Source organism: Cupressus sempervirens, chromosome 5 (genome assembly GCF_028749045.1).
Source record: "Cupressus sempervirens isolate cs-2001-9-10 chromosome 5, ASM2874904v1, whole genome shotgun sequence".
Taxonomy (NCBI): Eukaryota; Viridiplantae; Streptophyta; class Pinopsida; order Cupressales; family Cupressaceae; genus Cupressus; species Cupressus sempervirens.
Window position 1 is genome coordinate 827,637,782 of NC_143122.1, and position 24,443 is coordinate 827,662,224.

The 24,443-nt window shown below is 38.4% G+C and overlaps 1 protein-coding gene across 1 annotated transcript in view; it reads right to left on the reverse strand.

Moving 5' to 3' along the window:
* Positions 1–24,443, reverse strand: part of LOC149558431 (uric acid-xanthine permease-like) — a 312,658-nt gene that overhangs the window by 153,821 nt on the left and 134,394 nt on the right. Inside the window, exon 8 of the mRNA XM_089832678.1 lies at positions 9,476–9,622. Within this exon, the coding sequence (XP_089688804.1) occupies positions 9,476–9,622 (147 nt within the window). The remainder of the gene's footprint in view (positions 1–9,475; positions 9,623–24,443) is intronic.

Here is a 24,443-nt window from a genome sequence, read left to right on the forward strand (position 1 = left end):
CAACAGGACAAGACCAAGAGACAAAAGGGGGGCCCCATTTGCAATTGGGCGATGGTGTGAAAACCCCACAACATTTTATATATTCAATAAGTTTCTTCTATGTCGCAACCTACTTCAAGCTCACAACTCTCCACAATTCATCTTCAAAGTCAAGTTCTTCCTTTTCAATAGCTTTAAAGTCAAATGTTCATTCAGAAGCTCAATTAAAACAGCCAGGAGAAATTTTTCAACACCACTAGGAATAAGATTGTTCTAGAGCAAATAAATAATTAATGCTTCTTTAATCCTTTCCTTGTAATAAAATGGTTGTGATAACCATACATCTATCCATTTTACACCATTACGCTGCTCAAGCATCTTCAAATTTCAAAGGGATCATCATCAAAGGAACTAGGGTTTTCCTTAGGTCTATCCTCCTATGCAACAATTATCTTCTTCTATTTAACTTGAACAAATTCAGCAACATCAATGTTGATTATTTCAGTCTTTTCCTTTCTACCATTTGTCACCTTCTTTAAATTTGAGGAGAACTTGGCTAATTTCCTATACAGGTCCTTTTGGGGCAATATGTCTTATAACATACATCTTGTGAGTACTTCATCTATACCAAATTTGTCTCGAGTTAAGTCTACCTCACACTTAAGAAGTTTCTCTGCAAATGGCATACATTACTCTACACTAATTTCATATCCAAGACTTGTCAACTGGACCTTTCAGGCCATTATTAATTCCATGAAGAGCTTGCCAATATCAACCAAAAAGGTAATATTACCTCTATACATCTCAACACAATTCTCTGGGATTATGAACCTTTAAGTCATATTCTTTGAGAGCTCATAGAAATATCTTTTGCAAGCAATGTTCTCATCTTCCAGTCCATCCAAGTGTCTTTTGATCTATTTTTGAATAGGCAAATCTTCATCTCATACAATATTCTCCTCCAAAGGTAACAAATCCAATAAGTAGAAAACATACCTCCAATAAGTGATCTAAAACAAAATGCACATCCTTCAACCGTTGTTAGCATGAAATTGTTCAATATTTGTTGTCTCAACCATAGATGCAATACTCATTGATAAATGAGCAAATCTTTAACTTATCACAAGCAATTGGAGGTGGTAAGTAATCACCACATTTACTCACTGAGAAGTTTAGAAAAAAGCGCAATTGTTTTGCAACTTATCACCGACTTCTCAGTGATTTCGTGTCTATTTCTCGGTCGCAATTATATAATAGGTATTGATGTTGAAAAAAAGATCATTTTGCATATGTGAATTCTATTATGTTCATGTCAAAAGAAAACTTCCAAGATATTGCAAATATGAAAGGATTTAGGTCAATTTGGAGTAGATTTGAAGGGATTTCCAAGGGAGTTCAAAAATGTCAATTTTGGGAGAAAATGCTTCAAAAATGAGGAAACCAAAGGCCAAACAAAAGGGAAAATGTGCTTAGCATTGCCCTTTAGCCCTGCTAAGGGTTGGTGCACATAGTACAATGCTTTCAATTTTTTTTTTTTTTAAAGAAATTGATGTGGAAATCATGTCAAATTAAGTTAATATTTTTATACCCATTTTATTGAGTTTCCCACCATCCTAACGTTCCCCTACCCAAAAGGGTTATGGAACATTGTTTCAATTCCTTTTTATTGTATCCAGGTTTATAGAAACTCAACAATGATATTTCCTAAGTAACCTAAATTGCTTTAGAGTCTCACGAACAAGATTTAACACTATTTTTTCTAGGATGGAGGTCAAGCCACATTTAGTTGTTGTAAGAAAGGAGGTACAACCGTGGTGGAGACCTCGGAGTAGACCCTCTCCCTTAGCTTTTACTAGGGTTGCAAGGAGGAAGGTGTAAATTGTCTTGATTTTGTACTTAATAGTTTTACAATGACAATTTGATATTTTAATCTTGCTTTAGGCTATCAAGCTACCAACCATCAACATTCCACATTTGGATGCCATGTTGCACCCAATTTGAATTTAAAAGTATCTAGACTCAGGGTTATTTCTTTTTTTTACTCATTTATTGACTCATTAGATGCATCTCCTTATTGAATTTTGCAAAAAATATGCATTTCTAGTTAAGCAATTTTTTAAGTTGTTGAAAAGTTGCCTAGTTATAACTAAGTTTTTACCTTTTCTTTTTGGGAAGTTGGCAATAAGTTATCGAGTACAAGTATTTCAACTATGGTCTCAACAATTCACACAAGCTATAGTCCTTCCTTTCCTTAGCCATTTGATAAGGAATGTAAACAACAATAGAGGACGTAAATCTTATAGGTAACACCCATAGCAACATATCTTACCAGAGGATCGGTTATGGTATCAATACATAGAGATCTTTGATTTGAAATCACTACCGTAAAACTCCCAACTTCCTTGTTTCTCACATATTTCATTAGAGGTACAATTTTAGGCGAGCATAGCCCAATAGTAGCCTTTAGAGCTTCCTTTGTGATTTGATAAGGTTGATCTAACCAAATGCAATCACCATAAACTCTTAAGACATTTTTTACCAAATCTTCATTAACCATAGGAAATTCAATCCAAATGTCCAATCTCTTGTGCCCTAATTCAGTAATTGACTAAGAACTTTCTCTTGAGATAGAAACTTTGAAATTCTTTTTCTTCACATTATCATATTCCTCAATGTACAAATCAACAAACTTGTAAAATGTTCCATACACCCAAGTTAGAAGTAAAGAAAATGCACCAACACAATCATTCCTTAACAACTCTTTCATAGATTTCTTGAATTCGAGTCAAGGTTCATCTTCACAACTTAAAAACTTGTTGGACTCTCGAAGATATAAATTTTTTAGATAACTTTCTTCTGCTACCAACAACCAACAATCTCTACTCAATTTCATACTTTTTTCACACTCCTCGATTTCAGCAAACTTGCAGATGGAAAAACGATCATAAAAAATTGTTATATATGCTACCAAGAAAACTAGGGTTTATCCACCAAAACTGTCATATCACTCAAAAATTTGCTAAAACCTTTTTCTCTGCATTTATAATTAGCTCACTTTACAATCTTCCAAACAATAATATTTTTTTCTGCAGTCTTCACCAAAATATCAGTTCCTTCTTATTGCAAATCATATCTCCATGTTGTGATAGCATCAACAATCTCTTTAGTTGGGTAAAAAGGTTTTCATTTCAGCTCCTCTTGAGCCAAAGCATTTAAACTAACTTCTAGAGGGTTCTATGCACTAGAGCTAGGTGTCCATTCATCTTTCTCCACATCCACTTTCTTCTTCCGAATCTATTTCATCTCATTCCTTATTTCTTCCACGTCAATCTTGTTTATAGGATCATTCCTTCTTGTCAAAGTATCTTTCTTTACATTCCTGCTTCTGCAAAATTTAGCAATATGTTCAATTCTGTTGCAATTGTAGCATTTCATTTTCTTTTGTCTTGTGTTTTATCATTCATTCTGGTCTCCACTGATTAGCTTTTTCCAAAAACCATTGCAAGTATGACAGTAACCATGGAAAATTCCATTCTTCTATTGTCATAAACATTTGTAATTTGATTTCTAAATTGACCAGCTTTATGACTTTAATCTTTTGCAAGTAAAGCACCGAACATTTCGATTCACTCCACTTCCACATTCCATAGCCTCTTGTCCAAAACTATTGCAGGAAACACAAAAGCTGTAATGACCCTTGCCAAGAGGCCATTAATAACCACTAATACTCAACTATGTAATTTTGTCAAACACTTGGCATGCAAACTAAATATACTGCTGGAAGTAAAAATGTTGAATAAAGGAAATTGTTGTGCAACAAATCTACTCAAATAAATGATGCAAAATAGTGTCAATATATTCATTCAAAGATAACCAAATGCTTCTACATATGATATGTGATTTTTCAACTCAAAGCATTACAACATGGCACATTACAAACAAACCCTTACTAGCTGAATGCAACTGAGAATTTCTTGCACTACAAACTGAAATGAAAGAACCTGGATTGAGCAAATGTTGGAAAGTAAATGCTGAAGACGAAATGATGAAAATGCAACTCCAACCTGCCCTCAAACTTGCTGACTGTATGGCCTGCAAGTACAACCGTACATGTACGGACTAGTACGACAGCTGGCAAAAATAAATACTGGGCTGAAAGGTGCTGAAAATGGTGTAGAAATAACCTCATGGCTCGAAGGAAATTTCTCCCAGAAAATAAAAATCAAACTCCCAGCCAACAGTGAGATATGAGCAAAAATGTATGTCCCGGCTGAAAATCGAACCCTACTGGAAATGACCAAATAAGCCCAACTTGAAGTAGCTGAATACCACTTCCAAAGTGCAACTCTTCAAAGGATATTTCACCTCTTCAGTTATGCAAATCCTTAGGAGACTCTGTTCCTAATGATCAAATGACTATTTGCAAACCAAGATGGCACTACAAATGCTCAAAGAGAAAAGTAGTGTAAACTCAAGTCATAGGATGTCCAAATGAGAGGCCAAGCACTTTATTTATGCACTTTCCTAAGAAGCCTCTAAGAACTTCTAGAAGTATCCATAGAATATTCTTATGAAATCCCTTTGTAATGCACTTATATATAAAAGTTAACTTTATAAAATAAAAAGTGCAACTCAACTCAAAATTATAATATTTTGGCCCCGCATAACACAAAATAAAAAATATGATAAACCCCATCTTCCCCAGAGCAAATAAGACCATCCAATCCCCAAATAATCATCAAAATGACTCTCTCACCAAAATCATTTGCCTACGAGAGTCCATGATAGGCAAATTCCCTGAAAAATAACATGTCACTAGAAAGGGGACACGACAAAAGCTACTATAAGAAAGGTACCTTTGAGCACTAGGTTTAAAGACCCGAATTGGCTTCCAACTTAATTATTGAACACAACTTATTTTCTTTGCAATTCCAAATAGTTTATAATGTATTGGCTTTATTTTCAATGAAAATTAGAATCAACAATTTCGAGAAGTTTTGAAAAGATAATAAATTATAGCCAGATTAAATTTCTTCAACACTTTATTTTGCAAGTTCTTTGAAAGCATACATCGAAAATCATAAAATAAAGATATGGCACTTGGACTGCATTTATTCAATCAAACCATATTTCACAGCATGCTTCCTTATTGATTACGGTGACTCCTTAATGCCCAGCCTTTGCAGATGATAATCGTCCCTTTAGTAGACCACAACAATGATGAGCAGCTCTATGAATTACGGCCAGTAGGGAGACCAATTGGAAGGCATGACTCCTTTCCTTGACACAATTTGCTGGGTAATATCATAGGCCTTTAGCATAGACTCACGGCTCTTTGTTAGCCTTCCCAACTCAATGTAAGGGTTGTAATTTGCTTCTGAACTTCCAAGAAATTGACACCTAATCCCTTCAATATGATCAACCTACGTTACAACCTTGGCCGCAAGTATATATGGAACAACAAACACACAATATCAATTCCATACTCCTCAACTTCTTGGCAGAAAAATGTGAGCCTCCACACTTCCAGAATTTATCAAAACAAGATTCTCCAAGCCACAGTTAAACGCAGTAGGAGAACTCAACAAATTTTGAATCTTCTATACTTCAACAATAAATGAAAACATTTCTCAGCTACAGTGATGAACAGTAGAGAAGTTGGAAAAACTTAGCTATACCTTAGCAACTAAATTGCAAAAGAAATTCCAAACCCTTATACATCAGCAAGGACATACAGTTAAGAACCTAGCAAAAAGCCACAAAGGCACAAAATCAAATATATAATCAAACATGCTTTTTCCTGATGAAAAGAGCTCCCATTGATAAGCTTTTCGTTGGCAAAAGTTTCTATAAAATTCCACTTTAGAAAATGTGGAAGTTTCCCAAAAGAACAACACTAGAAACTTTCCAACTTGCTTTTTTAGAAATATCTCTTTAAGTCATTATTATAGTAATATAAACATTATTATAGTAATGCAACTCAATGAATAAATAAATAAGAGCTCATGTAATTATTAACCCAATCAACTGCAAGTGACAACCAACTGCCAAACCATCCACTGCACTGCTAAAAATAGCAACTGCCCATAATAGACTTACTAAAAATAGTAAGTAATCAACTGAGACCCCCAAAACACCCTGTCAGCTCACGAGGGTCACTATGATGAGCTAACTCAATCAACTGAACAGACTGGCCCAAAAACGGGGACATTACAAGGTCACCTGACTAGTGGTTTTTTTACTAAACTTCTTTGATTCCATAGCTGCTACTCTTTGTTCATCTCTTTAGTTGACTAACAATTTTATGTTGTTTCTACAAGACTAGCTTGGCCTTTGTCTTTAGTTCTTTGATTTGAGCATTTTCATTATTCAAACCCTAATCCACCTTTGTTATTTGGAGTTTTTTACATAGTAATCATTTCATCATTCTTAGTACTACTCTTCTTAAATTCGTCTTCCTATTTCTTTGTTTTCTCTTAATCTAATATTAGATTCACTACCTCTTGTTCCAGTTTCTTTCCTTCTCCTATCTTATCATTAATTATGCCATCCAGACATTCTTTGGTCATTTTGTCTTCCTTGGCTTGTTCCTTCATAACAACAGTTAGCTCATTTGCTTGTTTTAGTTCTTCACTGACTTTCTTATATCTTTCTCTGAATTTCTTGGTCTATTCCTTTAGCTTTCTGATGCACTCATTTGCTTCATTGATATATTCCTTCAAATCTTTGTTTTCACATACAACATTTTCAACATCTTCAAGAGTTGTTTGCAATTTTCCATCCCTATGAGTTTCTTCATCTTTTAGAATCCATTTATTCAAGCTCTGAGATCATCTTAAAGTGATTAAACTAGAAACAAGGAGTGGACTATGATACCAATTGTTGAAAAGCTAGAATGCTAGGGGGGTGGGGGACGGGGGTGAATTGGTATTCCTTAAAATATCACAATTTTTTTCTTTTTCACGTCAATATTAAGTTCATTTATTTCCATCATAAGGAAAGAAGAAATCAACAAAGAAACTAAAGTACAAACATCATCCACAACAACATACACTAAAAGACACCAGATTTGTATTGTGGAAACCCATTAGGAAAAAGCCACAGAGAGGTTTGACTCTCAATATAGTATAGCTAGTTATGATGTATTAGAAAATTGCTCACTATGAGGCTCATTGCCAAAGGGATCATTGTCGAAGGGCTCATTGCCCATGAGAAAATAAGTAAACAAAATGAACTGTTACAATTGCATCTTGCATATTCATGAATTCAATTCCTTTGAAGCTTAGTAAACAGACTTTGTACACTTCATTAGTTCTTCTGTAACTTGCCTATGCTCTTTAGTCACGATCACATATCACCAAATCATATCATGTACATTGTCTATATCCATTTTTTTCACATCATCATAACACATATACATACTTCTCTAATCATACTTCAAGTTGGCTTCACACCATTAACAAAGAAGTCAACTCCCAAAATACTTTACACACTTCCTCCAAAATACTTCATACATTCAACCCAAATAAGTTGGCCAAGATATAATGAATATGAATGCCAACTAGAAATTGCACATAACAAACAATGCTCGATATTACGTTTAAATTGCATGACCAAGAATGATCATCTGGTGATTTGTGGATATACTAGTAAACTGCTTTGTATTAAAGGAAATAGAGAAACTTTTAAATTGAACTTTTGAACCTTATATCTTTTATTCCAGAGTCATAACATGTGGGGACTTGAATATAGGTATATCTAGCATCCATAAACATACTATCCAAACTATAAGCCCATATCTATAATGGTAAAGAGATAATAATATGAAAACTAGAAACACAGAATTGCTAGAGAAATCACGTCAGTCAATAATGAGCTTATCTTCAAGAGTCAATATGTTGACATAAATGACAACTTATATAACTTGTGCACAACATTCTCCTCATATCACCAACAAAATCATCAATCACAACTCCAATGCTAAAGAGTTCCCCAACCCAATCTCATTAGCCTACATGATCTTGCTACATAGGTTAACGTTGTCAATGCTAAGGAAAGGAGCATTACAAAACAATATTTTGTCAAACTCTATTTGGAAGTCAATTGTGCAAATCAGGCTTTCTTCAAATCAAAATGGCATCTAGATCTTCTATTGATAATGTCAAGCATTCAAGGCTACAACTAAGTTGTATAAGAATGAATCATTAGTGTACTCCAAAGTTTTCTTTTCTACTAGATATTGTATGACCTAAAAAATATCAAAGTATAGGTATCCTACATAATACGTATGATCCCAACATAGCTCTTGTAAAATACGGCAACAATATCAATGAGAAACAACACCATATGGCAACTTCCAACTTGTTGTAACTATCTTCTTTTACACTAAGATTATTTATTTTCACAGATTTCCCTTGTTTCTTAAATTAGTTTAAGAGCCATCCCTTCACCATTTCCTTGGCATCCCAAAAATCCATAAAAGTACTAACAATCCCGTAATACAAAAAACCGTTTACCATCCCCAAGACCATATTCCCCATCCCCAAAATGATTGGAATCAACTAATATTGGTCTCTCAATTTCATTGCAATATAGATATAGTCCTATATTCAACGTTTAAAATATAATTTGTACAATCAGCTTCAAAATATTACAAAAAAACTGCTCATTATTTTATTGAATAAAGAAAATAGGGCAACTCATGCTTGCCTAGTGCTTCACAGCAGCTACAGAAAATACATATAAAAAGGTATAAATTAAATATACTGTATGATATATAAGTACAAACATATGCGTACACTAACAAAAGAGAAAAGTATAAAAAATGAGAAAACAAAAAAACATTAAAAAAAGTATGGCAAAAAAGGATGAAGGTTTTGGGTGGAGAATAACTCCCCTTACGTTATTAGACCTTGGCAGAAAAAGCAACAAATGAAATCAAGAAACAAATAAATTTGTTTGTAAGTGTTAATATCTCTATATGAGTTGGCAGTTTGAAACAATGAACAGCTAGCCATAAATTAAAGTTTCTAAAAAATGTTATGTCATTCTTTTTTTATTTTTTTGCCATTTATAATTTTTTTATTAAAAAAAAGTTCAAAAGGACAATTGGCTGCTCCAAGGACATTTGGGATGTCTTTGGCTGTCCCATTGATGGCCAATGTTCCTGGGACCTTTCCTATGCCCATTTTTGGAGATGCTTTCCAAACTTGTAAATTTTTTAGCACAATCAGGGGAAATTCCCTGGTCATACCCACCTACCAAAAATAGTATGGAACGGGGATGCCCTACAAAGACCCTAAGATGCATTCTGTTTGAATCTGGAACATGGAACATAACATAGCCAATAAGGGCTGTTTGTGCAATTAACGTCATGATATAACATGGTTATTTTAATGAATGTTTTTAGTTTTAAAATAAAGTCAATATCAGTTCATTGTTAAAACCATACAAGATGAAATATTGCAATAGTATAATCTACAACTATTACAGATACCTGACTGTTACGCATAAATGGAGATCCAAACATTTCCACCAAAACAAGTGTGCAGAAGACTACGAAGCCAAGTCCCACATAATACCTATGACCAAATGGAAGTTTCACATCACCATTTCCTGTGCATAAAGCTTTGGATGTTAACACCTGCATGTCCCATAGTAAGCATGAATTTGTTAAATAATCTTATGTAATAAAAAGAAATACAAAAAAATGTTCCTTCCTCCACTTGCACCTTGTCCATTTTAGAACAAATTCTTGTCTTACTTCAAACACTAAATTAAACAAAATGTCTCAAAATAATGGTTTTTATAAAAATTAAGTACTAGTTGGATGCTTCTTTCATAGAATATTTCTAAATTAAAACATATATTGTATCTAGTCTCTATCAAGGTTTTATCGTTTTCTAAGGAAATAGGATATGGGGTTCAGATCCTTTTGCACCTTATGATAACTTCTCTTACTTGACCACTTGCTTCACATTCTCTGTTCAAGTATTTTCCTAGTTCTTTGTCATTTTTATGATCATCGTGAAAGACTATATGCAGGGTTGACATCCACAGCATGAACCTCTATATCTCTAGGTTGCAATTACAGACATATCCGTAGGGAATGCTAATGACAAGAAAAAGGAATGTGCCTATGATAGAAATTGTAGTACATTTTAAGGAATGTTCCCATGATAGAAATAATACGTAAATTTTAAGCTCTGGTTGTTCACGTATCAAAAAAGTTAAAAACTAAAAGATAGATGCTTTGCAGAGTCTAGACATAACCAATAGTATTGTTTAACATCAAATACTGTTGGGATTATAGACTTACGCACATAAAGTAAGTAAATTATTGGGAGAGGCTTTTAAGATAGGTTCAACTATTCAAGTCTTAGACAAGTAGTTCTATAATCAGAAATTCAAGGTTAAAATTAAGAATTTATCAGGATGATGTTGGGAAAACAAGTCCCAATCTTTCATTTAAAATATTAGCTTTAATAAAGATTATAAGAACATTCTATTTTTTCTTCTAGTGATTTTATCATCTTCTAGGAGATTTGGTATCTGCAGTCCCATTTGGAGGATGACTGGATTTTGCCTATAGTGGTATTTAGTCCAATAGTTCAAATCAACAAATTAAATTGATCATGGTTGTAAATCATTGTCAGATGGTAACTAGGACAAGAGACATTGATGCTTGAAGGGAATCGAACAATCGAAAAATAATGATTCAGCTGGTTTGTACTGGTATATAATGTCCCCAATTTTAATTAATTAATGGTCCAGCAATTTAAATAATATTATAAATGGACCTTTAGTTAATTAATAAACGGCATTTTCATTTTAGTTTTGTAGCACGTTGGCATTGTCGGCACTTATTGTAATGTAATGTTTCCTTCTCACTAGCGCTCAGATTTAATGGGGTTTGGCCTATCATAGTACTCTCGTAGGCCAAGGTATTGAGGAGGGGGTCGTGTAGGCAGTTTCTTACTCGTGCTACGGTCTTCCTGCAGCAACAGACTTCCTATTGCCTATGATATTATTTGCACTTTATATTAATTATATTTTAATATTACTTTAAAGTGCAATTATATATTATTGTGAGAAAAGGTGACTCTTCTAGAAGGTGAAATTAAATTATAAATATATTTCTTCTAGGAGGAGGCCCACCTCTTGGAGGAAAAAAATAAATAGGCAGGGAAGCCTCATTGTTGTGTTGGGTGGATATTTTGCAACTGACAATTTTGGGTAAATATCTAGTCTTAAAATAGGATGACCAGCCACAACATATGAGATAGAGTCTTTCCTACCTTAAAGGGAAGACTCCCCCTTTTCACCATTTCTTGGATCAACTCAAGGTAAATAAGAAGTTGAGAGATTTTATAAAATGGGTGTTACCAATATCCTTTTTTCTTAATTTTCAAGAAAGAATGCACTTACTCATGGAGCGAGTAATGGGCAAGGTGAATCTCTAACTACACTTCTATGAAGAGCTGAAAACAGTGATACCGATAAACTTTCACTAACTCAAACGCTGGCTGAAAATGTACCAGTTTGGCTCTAAGTCCGATCATACTTCTATATGGAAAAGCTTTACAATTAGCACACAAAGAGTCCTAAAAGTAAAAATAACTTAACTATTTTGTGAATTAAGAGGGAAATATAAGCTACAGGAAAAGCTTCTAGCTATACACTTTCACAATTGCTCTTGGTCAAAGCTCTGGCTTCAATTGCTTCTTAAATCTTTTCTATTCAATTCATGAGATACAATTACCAATAACACAAGATAACATGAATCAAAGACAACTTGGATGAATTATAAACAGAGCTTACAATTCACACAAATAACAATCTCACTTAATCAAAGTTAAGTCTCAAATGCTCCTTTGCATTCACTTTCTCTCAAAATAGTTCTTACACAAACAAAGTTCTGCTAGCACAATTTCTCCAGAGTTCTCTTGCATAAAGATAATGATGATTTTACAATGAAAGGGTACTCTTTTATATAAACATGGGAGTTGAGAAAAAGGTGGAGGAAAAGTTGGGAGCAACTAAAACCAACTTTGACCTAGTCTAACTACAGAAGAAAATAGAGGGTTACATGCAACTGCACATGCAACTCGCATTCCGTCTTTTACACACATGTAAATCGCATTACATGTAATTACATATCTGTGTCGTCAATAGAAACTGTGTAGCCGACAGAGTGATTGTCATCGGTGTTTCTGTAGTCGATGGGATGATTGTCGTCGGTGTTTCTGTAGCCGACGGGGTGATCTTCGTCGATGTTTCTGTATTCTATAGCCGACGGGTAAATAGTTTGTAGCGACATAATGTTTGTGGCTATCATGTCCCCTTTCTAGGGACACAATTCCTACAGTAGACTTGCCTATCATCGACTCTCGTAGGCAAATGATTTTGGAGAGAGAGTCATCCCGTTGCCAGATGATTGCATTTTTGCTCTCGGAGAGTAATTAATCCTACATCCAATAAGTGGGGCCTACATGTTCTAATGTTAAATTGAGATTGCACTTTTAATTTTATAAAGTTATTTATTTAATTATTTTATAATAAAGTGCATTATAATAATATATTATAAAAGAAGCTTCTAGAAGCTTCCAGTGACTTCTCAAAAAGTGAATAAATAGAGGAGAGGAGGCACCCATTTGGACAAGCGATTTTGTGGATTCAATTTCTATTCCAGTTAGAGCGATTTGTAGTCATTTGGTCTACAAATTCTCAAATTATCTTTGGGAACGAAAAACTCCCATTGATAGGCAATTTTGAGGGTGTGGAATATCACCCGAATTATTGCAAATTGGAGGTGACGCGACAGTCATTTCATCAGGGCATAATTTCGGGCCTAAGGCCGGATCACCACATGGAGACTGCTGCAGTATAGGATTACCTTTGTTCTTTCAATAGCCAGGACTGAAGTCGAATATCCCTCATTTCAAACGACAGTTTGAAGTATATTTAATCATCGATCTACATTAAAAGTTGAGACGCATCATCCCTGGAGTCAGACCGAAAGAGCTAGCGGAATCAGTGATTAGACAAAGGGTTCAGATTATTCGCAAGTTTGCCTCCCGATTCCAGAATCAACACTACAAAGGGCGGAGGTATATACGTTTTTCAGATCGGCTTCCACCTCCCTTGCGATCCACAGACCTCCTGACATCCAGCAGACTTAATTTCCAACAGCTCGGGCACCCTTCTGCAGGTTGCGATTTATTAAAATAATCAAATACAGCGAACGCCGAAATTGGGATAAGAACCAGTTCGAAAATTCATCTCTGGTTAACAGATCCAATCACAAAGTCGTGGTGACAGTCGACAGCAGAAACCCGTGTGGCAGTTTGGACATCTGCATTGATATTCAGTTTGTAATCAGGAAAAAGTGCCCTTTCTTGGAGGCAAGATATCGCAGGTTTCTAACATTATTTTCATTAATAAAAACTAAGTTCAGAAGTTTCTTGCTTTCAGTTGTTAATTGCTATCTGTTTAATTTCTAATTCGAATTACAAAGAGATTTCCTTTTCTGAATATGGTTGAAGCCACTGTTATTTACGAATAAAATCGTTAAGATATCACATCCTCACCCAATTGTCAGTCGCAAACCCATTTTTTGACAAATTATCACAATACACATTGGTACCTTTAGTGGCCTTTCGAGTAAGGAACATCTCAGTGGTATCAGAGCAGTGTTCTTGCCATCTTGTTGGGTAGAACGTCTTATGCAACCTTATTCCAGATATTATATTCGCAGAAGCGCAACACTTAAGGGCGAACAGAAATTTAGAGATATGGGTGAAAGACAGTCACAGAGTCCACCTAGATTTCCCAGAGTTGATGACGATGAGACTAGAGAGTTTTACAGAATCATGAGTACCAGACAGCAAGGAATAGCCTAGTCACTACAAGCATTGACTACCATAATGGAGAGAGTTGTTCAGCCCAGGATTCAGGAACATGGTAGAGGTACACCTGATAATGATAATAGGAGTGTGGCAGGCTCACAGGGTGCTCCTAGGCGTAGATCATGGACAGCAAATAGGCCTGCCTATCCCACCTTCCTAAGGGAGGAGGCTTAGGAGATAGGAGAAGATGACCTGCCAGATGATTTTCAGGATGATCTCAGAGCTGCTACTGCAGAATGGCAGGCATTACCACCACATGTGTGTGAACTATTGAAATTTGATCGCTATCTGAACCAGAGGAGAGAGCATATGAGGAGTAGCCGCCAGAATAGGAGGCCTAGAGGAGGTCATGATAGTGGGTTGCAGTGAGCTGCTAGCAAACTCACTTTACCATCTTTCAATGGTAGTGGTCAGATGACAACTCAAGCATGGATTCATAAGTTGGACACCTTCCTAGCATTAAGGCCTATGTCTAAGATAGATGCCATCAGGTACGCCACCTTGCATTTGGAAGGCGCAGCTCATGATTGGTGGTCACATGGGATGGTTACTTTGCAGCACAATCAGGTGACATCTTACCAGGACTTTGTGGATAGATTGGTTGAGCGTTTTGATAAGAAGGATCCGAAGATTTATTTTCACAACCTCGCACAATTGAGACAGTCAGGCAATTTGGAGGTTTATATTAGTGAATTTCAGAGATTGTCAGTTATGGTATAGGATGTGTCTGAGAGACGGTTGGTTATCTTATTCACAGAAGGATTGTCTCAACCCCTCAAGGGGTGGATTAAGGCATTTGATCCACCAACACTTCAGGAGGCTATGAGGAAAGCGCGGAGTATGGAGCTTACAGCACTTTCTAGCAGGTTCACTTCCAAGAGTACTACTTCTTTCAGAGACAATAAGAAGTTTGATAAGAATAAAGGGAAGAGCATTGATACCAAAGGAAAATCCACTACACCCCTGGATGCAGAAGCATTAAACGACTTGCACAGGAAGAAACTATGCTTCTATTGCAAAGGCCCATATGACAGGGACCATGATTGTCCTTTGAGACCTAAGGGAAAGGCCAATAGAGTTATGTGGGCATATTACGAAGGATCAGATTTCGACAGTACAGCAAATAAGGATGATCACAGTAGTTAAGAGCCTCAGGGGGAAACAGGAAATTCAGAGCAAAAAGAGGAACCTGAGTTACATTTACAGCAGGGGCGTTTGTCTAGTATTCAGCAGGAGGGATCCTTTAGGTTACGTGGTGTTCTAGCAGGACAGAAGGTGATCACATTGGTTGATATAGGTGCTACGCACAACTTCATTGATGCCCGTCTGGTTGAGTGCCGTGGTATTAAGACAGAGGAGTTTAAAGGTCTCCGAGTACAGGTTGTTGATGGATACACCCTTAAGTGTAATAGAATGGTTAGAGACATGCCTTTACGCCTGAATAATTATGAGTTCAAAGCAAATTACCATGTGGTCAATATGGGCGACTTGGATATCGTTTTGGGGATGACATGGTTACGTTTATTGGGTGAGGTCACTTTCCGCCTCAAGGACATGGAGATCAAGTTTGAGGTAGATGGAAAGTAGCATGTGTTGAGAGCTATCAGGAATAGTGACATCCGAACCATTTCACTCAGGCGATTGGAAAGTTTGGTGAGGCATAATGATATTGAATGGGCAGCCATGTGTACTCTCATGCCCACAAAGGAGGAACAACAAAAGACAGAATATCATCCAGACATCCAGATATTGAGAAAGTAGTATAGTAAGGTATTCAGTGATATTCTACTTGGTACACCACCTGATAGAGGGATTGAGCATATCATCGAATTAGAAGAGGGTGCTAAACCAATTATGATTACTCCATACAGGCATCCAAGAAGGCTCAAGGATGAAATAGAAAAAACCATCAAGGAACTCCTTGCTATGGGACACATTAGACCTAGTAAGTCTCCTTTTGCTTCCTCAGTTGTTTTGGTAAAAAAGAAAGATGGTTCACTACGGATGTGCATAGATTACAGGGTGCTAAATAAGAAAACTATTAAGAATAGATATCCCATTCCACGGATTGATGAGCTGATAGATGAACTACATGGGGCATGCTATTTTAGTAAGATTGATTTGAGATCCGTCTACCGCCAGATTAGAGTCAGAGAACAGGACATAGAGAAGACTGCATTCAGATGTCACTGTGGGCACTTTGAGTTTGTAGTTATGCCATTCGGATTCACCAATGCACCAGCTACTTTCCAGTCCACCATGAATAAGGTCTTCCATCATCAGCTGAGGAAGTTTGTGTTGGTTTTCTTTGATGATATCTTGGTATACAGTCGAACATGGCATGAGCATATGGAGCATTTAGAGACAGTATTAAATACCTTGCAGGCAAAATCCTTGTATGCCAAAGAGTCCAAATGTGATTTGGGTATGACCGAGTTATTATACTTAGGTCATATTATCAGTAGAGAAGGAGTACGGATGGATCTTGATAAGATCCGTGCTATAGTGGAGTGGCCTATTCCTGAGAACCTGACCCAGCTGAGAGGATTCCTTGGTTTATGTGGCTTCTATCGCAAATTTGTTTGCGGATATTCACGACATGCAGCTCCTATGACAAACTTACTTAAAAAGGGAGCCTTTGTTTGGACATCAAAGGCACAGGCTTGTTTTGACAGATTTAAGGAGATCATGACTTCATGTTCGGTATTAGCATTGCCCGATTTCTCAAAGCCATTCGAACTCCAGTGTGACGCATCCGGAGATGGTATTGGGGTTGTTCTGATGCAGGACAAACACCCTATTGCATATGAGAGCAGGAAACTTCGTGGGCCAGAGAGATCATTCAGAATTTACGATAAGGAGATGTTAGCTATCATGCACGCATTAGCTAAATTCAGGCAGTATCTAGTAGGTGGTACGTTTTGTATAAAAACTGACCACAACAGTTTGAGACATTTCCTTGGACAGAGAGATCTCAATGATAGACAGCAAAATTGGGTGAGTAAGCTGCAGTCCTACGCCTTTGAGATATCATACGTTAGGGGGACTTAGAATGTGGTAGCAAACGCCTTGTCATGCAGGCCACATCTTAGTGCGATGATTGAGATCTCTGAGGAATGGAAGCATTTGATTGTTGCAAAGTATGCTAGAGACTCTCGGGCATCTGGGATAGTTGATGGGGCAATTGTTGATATCGGTATACACTTGTGGATGACTTGATCATTTACAAGAGCAAGATCTTTTTAGTCCCAGGATCGAAGGTGAAGCGGTCTATTATGCAGGCTCTTCATGATTCACCCATAGCTGGTCATCCCGGGTACTTTAAAACATATAGACAGGTGCAAGAACGGTTTACATGGAAAGGACTCAAGACGAATGTATTGCAGTATGTTCGTGAGTGTCCTGCTTGTTAGCAGAATAAACAAGAGAACACTTTCTCAGCAGGACTCCTACAACCACTTCCCATTCCAGATCAAAAGTGGGAATGCATATCCATGGATTTCATTACAGGGTTGCCCAAGGCTCAGGGACGCGATTGCATTTATGTGGTGGTGGATAGACTAATGAAATATGCTCACTTCTTTCCCATCACCACTACTTATACAACAGTACAGGTAGCTGAGGTATTCTTCAGAGAGATTTTTAGGTTACATGGGATACCCCGAAGTGTTGTCAGCGATGGGGATAGTAGATTCTTGAGTCATTTTTGGCGGGAGGTGTTCCAATTATGTGGCACTGAGCTCACACCCAGTACTAGTTATCACCCGTAGACTGATAGACAGACAGAAATAGTGAACAAGTGGGTAGAAGGCTACTTGAGAAATTACATGGCTGATCAGTAGAAGGCATGGGTGAGATGGATTTATTTGTGTGAATATTGTTATAATACCACTTTTCACATGTCTATTCAGATGACACCTTTCCGAGCGTTATATGGGTATGATGCACCGAGCTTTATTGACTTGTTGATGGGTGATGTTCGGGTTCCATGTGCCGGGGGTTTGATTCAAGAGAGTAAGGACATTATTAATGCTCTCTGGGATAACATAGCTCGGGCACAGAATCAGTATAAGCAGTATGCAAATCAAAAGAGAACTGAGAGAAGCTTTGAGGTTGGTGACATGGTTTACCTCATGCTTCAGCCTTTTCGGCAATCTACTCTCAAAAAAGGTGGGTCAGAAAAGCTTAAGCCTAGGTATTATGGGCCTTTCAGGATCACCAGGCGAATAGGGGAATTGGCTTACGATCTTGAGCTTCCAACAGATAGCAAAGTGTACAATGTGTTCCATGTGTCGTGCCTCAAGAAAGCGTTGGCACAGCATGTGGTACCTTCTATGGTATTACCTCCCTTGGATGATGAAGTGAAATTGATATTAGTGCCGGAATTCATTTTGGAAAGCAGGGAAAAGTAGCTCCACAGAAGGGTAATCAAAGAATATTTGGTTAAATGGAGAGATCTACCAGTTGAAGATGCCACTTGGGAAAATGAAACAATTTTGCAGCATCCAGCTTTGAGATTGCTTGAGGACAAGCAATTTCAGGAAGGGCGGACTGTCATGTCCCCTTTTTAGCGACACAACTCCTACAGTAGATTTGCCTATCATCGACTCTCTTAGGAAAATGATTTTGGAGAGAGAGTCATCTCGTTGCCAGATGATTGCATTTTTTCTCTTAGAGAGTATAATTAATCCTACATCCAGTAAGTGGGGACTACATGTTCTAATGTTAAATTCAGATTGCACTTTTAATTTTATAAAGTTATTTATTTAATTATTTTATAATAAAGTGCATTATAATAAGATATTATAAATGACGCTTCTAGAAGCCTCTAGTGACTTCTCAATAAGTGAATAAATAGAGGACAGGAGGCACCCAATTGGACAAGCAATTTTGTGGATTCGATTTCTATTCCAGTTAGAGCGATTTGTAGTCATTTGGTCTGCAAATTCTCAAATTATCTTTGGGAACGAAAAACTCCCATTGATAGGCAATTTTGAGGGTGTGGAATATCACCCGAATTATTGCAAATTGGAGGTGACGAGATAGTCATTTCATCAGGGCATAATTTCGGGCCTAAGGCCGGATCACCACACAGAGACTGCTGCACTATAGGATTACCTTTGTTCTTTCAATAGCCAGGACTGAAGTCGAATATCCCTCATTTCAAACGGCAGTTTGAAGTATATATAATCATCGATCTACATTAAAAGTTGAGACGCATCATCCTTGGAGTCAGACCGAAAGAGCTAGCGGAATCAGTGATTAGACAAAGGGTTCAGATTATTCGCAAGTTTGCCTCTCGATTCCAGAATCAACACTACAAAGGGTGGAGGTATATACATTTTTCAGATTGGCTTCCATCTCCCTAGCGATCCACAGACCTCCTGACATCCAGCGGACTTAATTTCCAACAGCCCGGGCACCCTTCTGCAGGTTGCGATTTATTAAAATAATCAAATACAGCGGACGCTGAAATCGGGATAAGAACCAATTCGAAAATTCATCTCTGGTTAACAGATCCAATCACAAAGTTGTGGTGACAGTCGACAGCAGAAACCCGTGCAGCAGTTTGGACATCTGCATTGATATTCAGTTTGTAATTAGGAAAAAGTCCCCTTTCTTGGAGGCAAGATATCGCAGGTTTCTAACATTATTTTCATTAATAAAAACTAAGTTCAGAAGTTTCTTGCTTTCAGTTGTTAATTGCTATCTGTTTAATTTCTAATTCAAATTACAAAGAGATTTCCTTTTCTGAATATGGTTGAAGCTACTGTTATTTACGAATAAAATCGTTAAGATATCACATCCTCACCCAATTGTCAGTCGCAAACCCATTTTTTGACAAATTATCACAATGCACATTGGTACCTTTAGTGGCCTTTCGAGTAAGGAACATCTCAGTGGCTGAAGGGCTCCTTCGGGAAGGTCCGGCGAATAGTATTTATATCTCGTCTGGGATCATTGTAAATCATCTTCTATCATGGATCTTATCTTATGAAGCATAATGTAATGTTCTGCCATATGCGAATAATCTAAGGAATTCTATTGTTCATTGTCTGTGTGCATTTTTTAATTAACCTATGCGGTAAACATTTGGTGCTGTTGCCCTATGAACTTGGAAGGTGGGAGGAATGAAGATTAATGCCAATTCAGCTTAACAAGGATTGAGATAAGGTCAAGGAAAAAGATGGAATACGTACTGCGCAAGAGAATTTAATTCTAGCACAGCAAGCTAAACACCGACGGAGATTTCAGAAGTGCCGATGGAAATCGGAGCACGGAAGATTTGTTGGAGGAAACTTGGCAGCGGGTGGAATTGGTGAAAGAAGCACCGGAGGAGTTTTTGAATTTGTGTTCGTCGAGGAGAGAGAATTTAGACGGAAGAGCATCGACTCGCATGGCTCAAAGTGCCGATGGAGCAAGAGCGTGGAGTGAACTCTTCGTCCGGGATATACTTCTGCAGAGAACAACTTCAGAACACCCTTCACCAAGTTTCGCAGCTGTTGAGTCTGACGGTGTGGAAAAACAGTCCGTCGGTGTGGGAGTGCAGCCTGCCGGTGTGGGAGACCAGTCTGGCAGTGTGGGAGTGCAGACCGCCAGTGTGGGAGTAAAGAGCACTAGTGTTGCAAGACCGAGCAACGCCTGTTTACAGAAACCAATTGTGATGGCGGGACCAAAAGAGAAACTGCCGAAGTTCAATGGCGATGGTACAGCTGATCCCATTCGACATTGCAACACATGTGAAACGATCTAGAAGGCAAATGGGATAACTGATGAAGATGACTGGATGAGGCAATTTTCGACCACCCTGCGAAGCATAGCAATTGATTGGTTTACTAATACAGATCCACAAAAGCTAAACAGTTGGGATAACATTAAAAAGGAGTTTTTGGCAGAATTTAAACTGTTACGGGATGATAATGAAATTGTAGCAAAGATCTTCAATACTAAGCAGGGGAAGAACGAAACTGTCCGCATTTATGCCAGAAAATTAAAAAGCTTGATAAACAAAATGAAAAGTAAGCCGGCGGATGGACTTCAGAAAAGATGGTTCGTAGAAGGCCTATGCTCGAAGTTGCAGAGGAAAATGAAAATTGTGCCACCGTCGTCATATACGGAAGCTTATAACAAAGCATTGGACCTCAAAAGTGAGCTGAAGACAAAGAAGAAGACAAAGACTAGCTCATTTGATTCGGATGACGACGAGCCTGTCGGAGATGATAGCAGCGACAATGAAGGCAACAATAAGAAGGTTCGTGCCCTACAGAAGGACATGATCCGCATGATGGAGTTTACAAACATGCAGAAGGAGCCAAAAGGCAGTGAGTTGTGGTGCATGGAGTGTAAGACTGACGGTCATACTAAAGGAACATGTCCAAAGAACCAATTTTGTGACATTTGTCAGATCATAGGCCATTCGAAAAAAGAGTGCCCCTTTAACATGAAGACAAGAGGGTCTCCGCAAGTGCTTCTTACACAAGAGGCTTTCCCATCGAGCAGTAGCGAAAATACGAATAGTGCAGGTGCCACATCTGGAGGGTACATGAATAATAATAGAGGGAAAAATAACAACAATGCGAACAATAACAATAATAATGGGAGCCGAAGTCGAACCCAGTATAATGCAAACGGACGGCCGATTGTTCAATGCCGAGCATGTAATTTATGGGGTCATTTTGCGCGGGATTGTACAATGGAAAACACACCGAAATTATTATGCAGATGGTGCGGACCCGGTGACCATGAAAATGCCACGTGCCCAAAGTCTGGAGTAAACTTGATCACTGTCGGCACGGATGAAAAGGAGGTTTTGGCAATTACGCGGAGGCAAGCAAAACCGCCGGCGAAGGAAAAAAGAAAATTGGGGGAAGCGCAGGCGAAAATTGGAAAGGCATTGTCGGTAGGGACATCTTAGTTGAAGGACATCACCGACACCTTGGCAAGGAACTTCGCAGAACAAAACAGTGTACGACAGATCTTACAAACGGAGATACCGGTCAAGATAAGTGACCTTCTCACAATACCCCAGTTACGGATGGCCATTCTAAATCATACACCATTTCCGAAAGCAACAGAGGACACAAGAAGGGACAGTAGTCCAACGACGGCAGCAGACCCAATGTTACTGGCACTCACATTCGGATGGCATCCGGCGGTCATCGAGATGGAGATTTTGGGAAACGTTCTGATAGACACAATTGTCGATGGAGGGTTCGGCGTGAATGCGTTGCCAGAGGATACTTGGAAGAAGTTGAGAAAGCCGACACTGTGGCCACCTACATTCTAGTTGCTCACGACGGACCAGCACGGTATCAAACCATTAGGAACCTTGAGGGCGCAACTGGTAACCACTGGTACGCAACCATTTTTATTGGATTTTGTGGTCATTCCATTGAAAAGAAAAGGATATGATGCTATTCTCGGACGGATTTGGTTGGTGCAAGCAAAAGTAAAACATAATTGGAAACGAAATACACTATCAATGGAGTGCGGAGGCAAAAGATTCATAATTGACCTGCACACACAAATGGTAGGTGAGGAGGCAGCATCGTCAGACTCAAAAGGTGAAGGCGATAGTGACGATGAAAGAAATGACGATGAAGGAAAGAGGAGAATGGAACCGGATGACAAAGGAGTATTGACACTAGAAGGAGGATCGAATGACGATGACCTAGACTCGGTGAATGGCCTTTACCATTGGCAAATAGAAGACTACGAACTCTTTCCGAGTTGTAATATGTTAAGGGTCGATGAAGGTGAGAAAACAGAGGAAAATAAATGTCCAAAAGAATACAGAGAAGCGGATGGAGTAAAGGAGGTTACGGTTGAGGAAGGGAAGGACATACAATACAAACCCAGAAAAAAGAAAGATCCCACCATTCGGTACACGGTGAACGGACCGCACAAGAAGAAAAGAATGCATCGCACTATAAAATTACTTGAAGGGTGCCGACAGCAAGGAAATAAGCTAGATGCATGACGACTGCAGGCATAGTGGGCGAAGGAGGTGACACGGAACAGACATAAGACGTGGCATGACAAACTCAACAGGTTTTAGTCGGGGCAGCTGGTACTCAAGTATGACGGGCGAAATGAAATCAAGCCAAGGAAGTTCAAAGTCAGATGGGTCGGACCATACCAGATCTGAGAAGTTGGCAACAATGGAGCAATTAAATTGTCAACCTTGGATGGGGAAGAGATCCCTTAGGCGGTCAACGGGTCCAAATTGAAAACATACTGCGCCCAGAAGATTTCATCACCATCGCTGTCGCCGTCGAAGAAATTGTTGCAGAATGATCCGACGCTATCGCCGTCGCTGTCGCCGTCGAAGAAATTGTTGCAGAATGATCCGACGCTATCGCCGTCGCTGAAGAAGTCATCACCGAATGATCTGAGAGCTCCTTTGTCGTCATCGTTGCAAAATGGCGACACCTGGAGGCAAAATTGAGGAACGTCTATATTTTTCTGTATTTTTATTTTTGAAAAAAAAAAAATTTTAAAAAGAAAAAAAGAAAGAAAAAAGAAAAAAAAATTGGAAAAAAGAAAAGAGAAAAAAATTGGAAAATAAAAAATAAAAAAAGATGGAAAAAAAAAAGGAAGAGATAGAGTTTGCCCGTGGATACAGTCCCGCGGACAGTCTGCCCCTGGACACCTGTCTTGCGGACTACTCTGCGGACTCCTGTTCCGTGAGAAGTCCCGTTGGTGTTTTTTTCGCGGATGTTTTTTTTCTTCCTACAGATGTTTTTCGTCTTCCTGTGGAGAAGGGAAGGGTCGCCTAGAGTGGTGATGGTGATGCCTTGGGTTGCTATTCGCTTGCAGGGTTTCAACATGGTTGGTCTGAACGCAATACATATATAGTCATAAGCGGCTTGATCTTCTTGGAAGGAAAAGCTATGTAGGCATGCGGTCATCATCTTGGAAGTAGCTAGAAGTGACCGAGTTATTATTATAAAAAAAAAAAAAACAAACGACGACAGATTCAAGCAATTTAGAATGAGTAGCTGATGATGCCAATTGGAAGGGGAAGCATCAGTGGTTGCCAGAAAGAGTGCGGAATCGGCAGAAAATGACAGAAATAGTGTCTTCCATGTAGTTTTGTGTGGGTTTCGGAGTGTTAATTTGGTCTTGGCGGCGAGGGGCGCTGCCCCTCGACCCCGCCGAGGGCGTTGCCCCTTGGACCCCCAGTTGTTGCGGATATTAGTTGTGAAGTGTGACCAGTTAAGAAGACTTGAAGTTGCCGCAGGCATGGAGTGTCTGTGTACCAGAGGCACTAGGAGTAGGTGTTGGCCGAGAGGCTGTCTTGGTGGATGCATAGAGAGCTCGGGAGGAGTGGGTCATCCAGAAGGCAGTACAGCGACACTTAGCTCAGTGGACCCAATGTTGGAAGCAGAGAAAGCAACACGGGTTGTCGAACCCGTCGAGGTAACAGGATGTATGTGTCAAGGTAACAGGATGTACGCATCGGGGTAACGGGATGTAAGTGTCAGGGTAACAGGATGTACTCGTCGGGGTAATGGGATGTAAGTATCAGGGTAACAGGATGTACCCGTTGGGGTA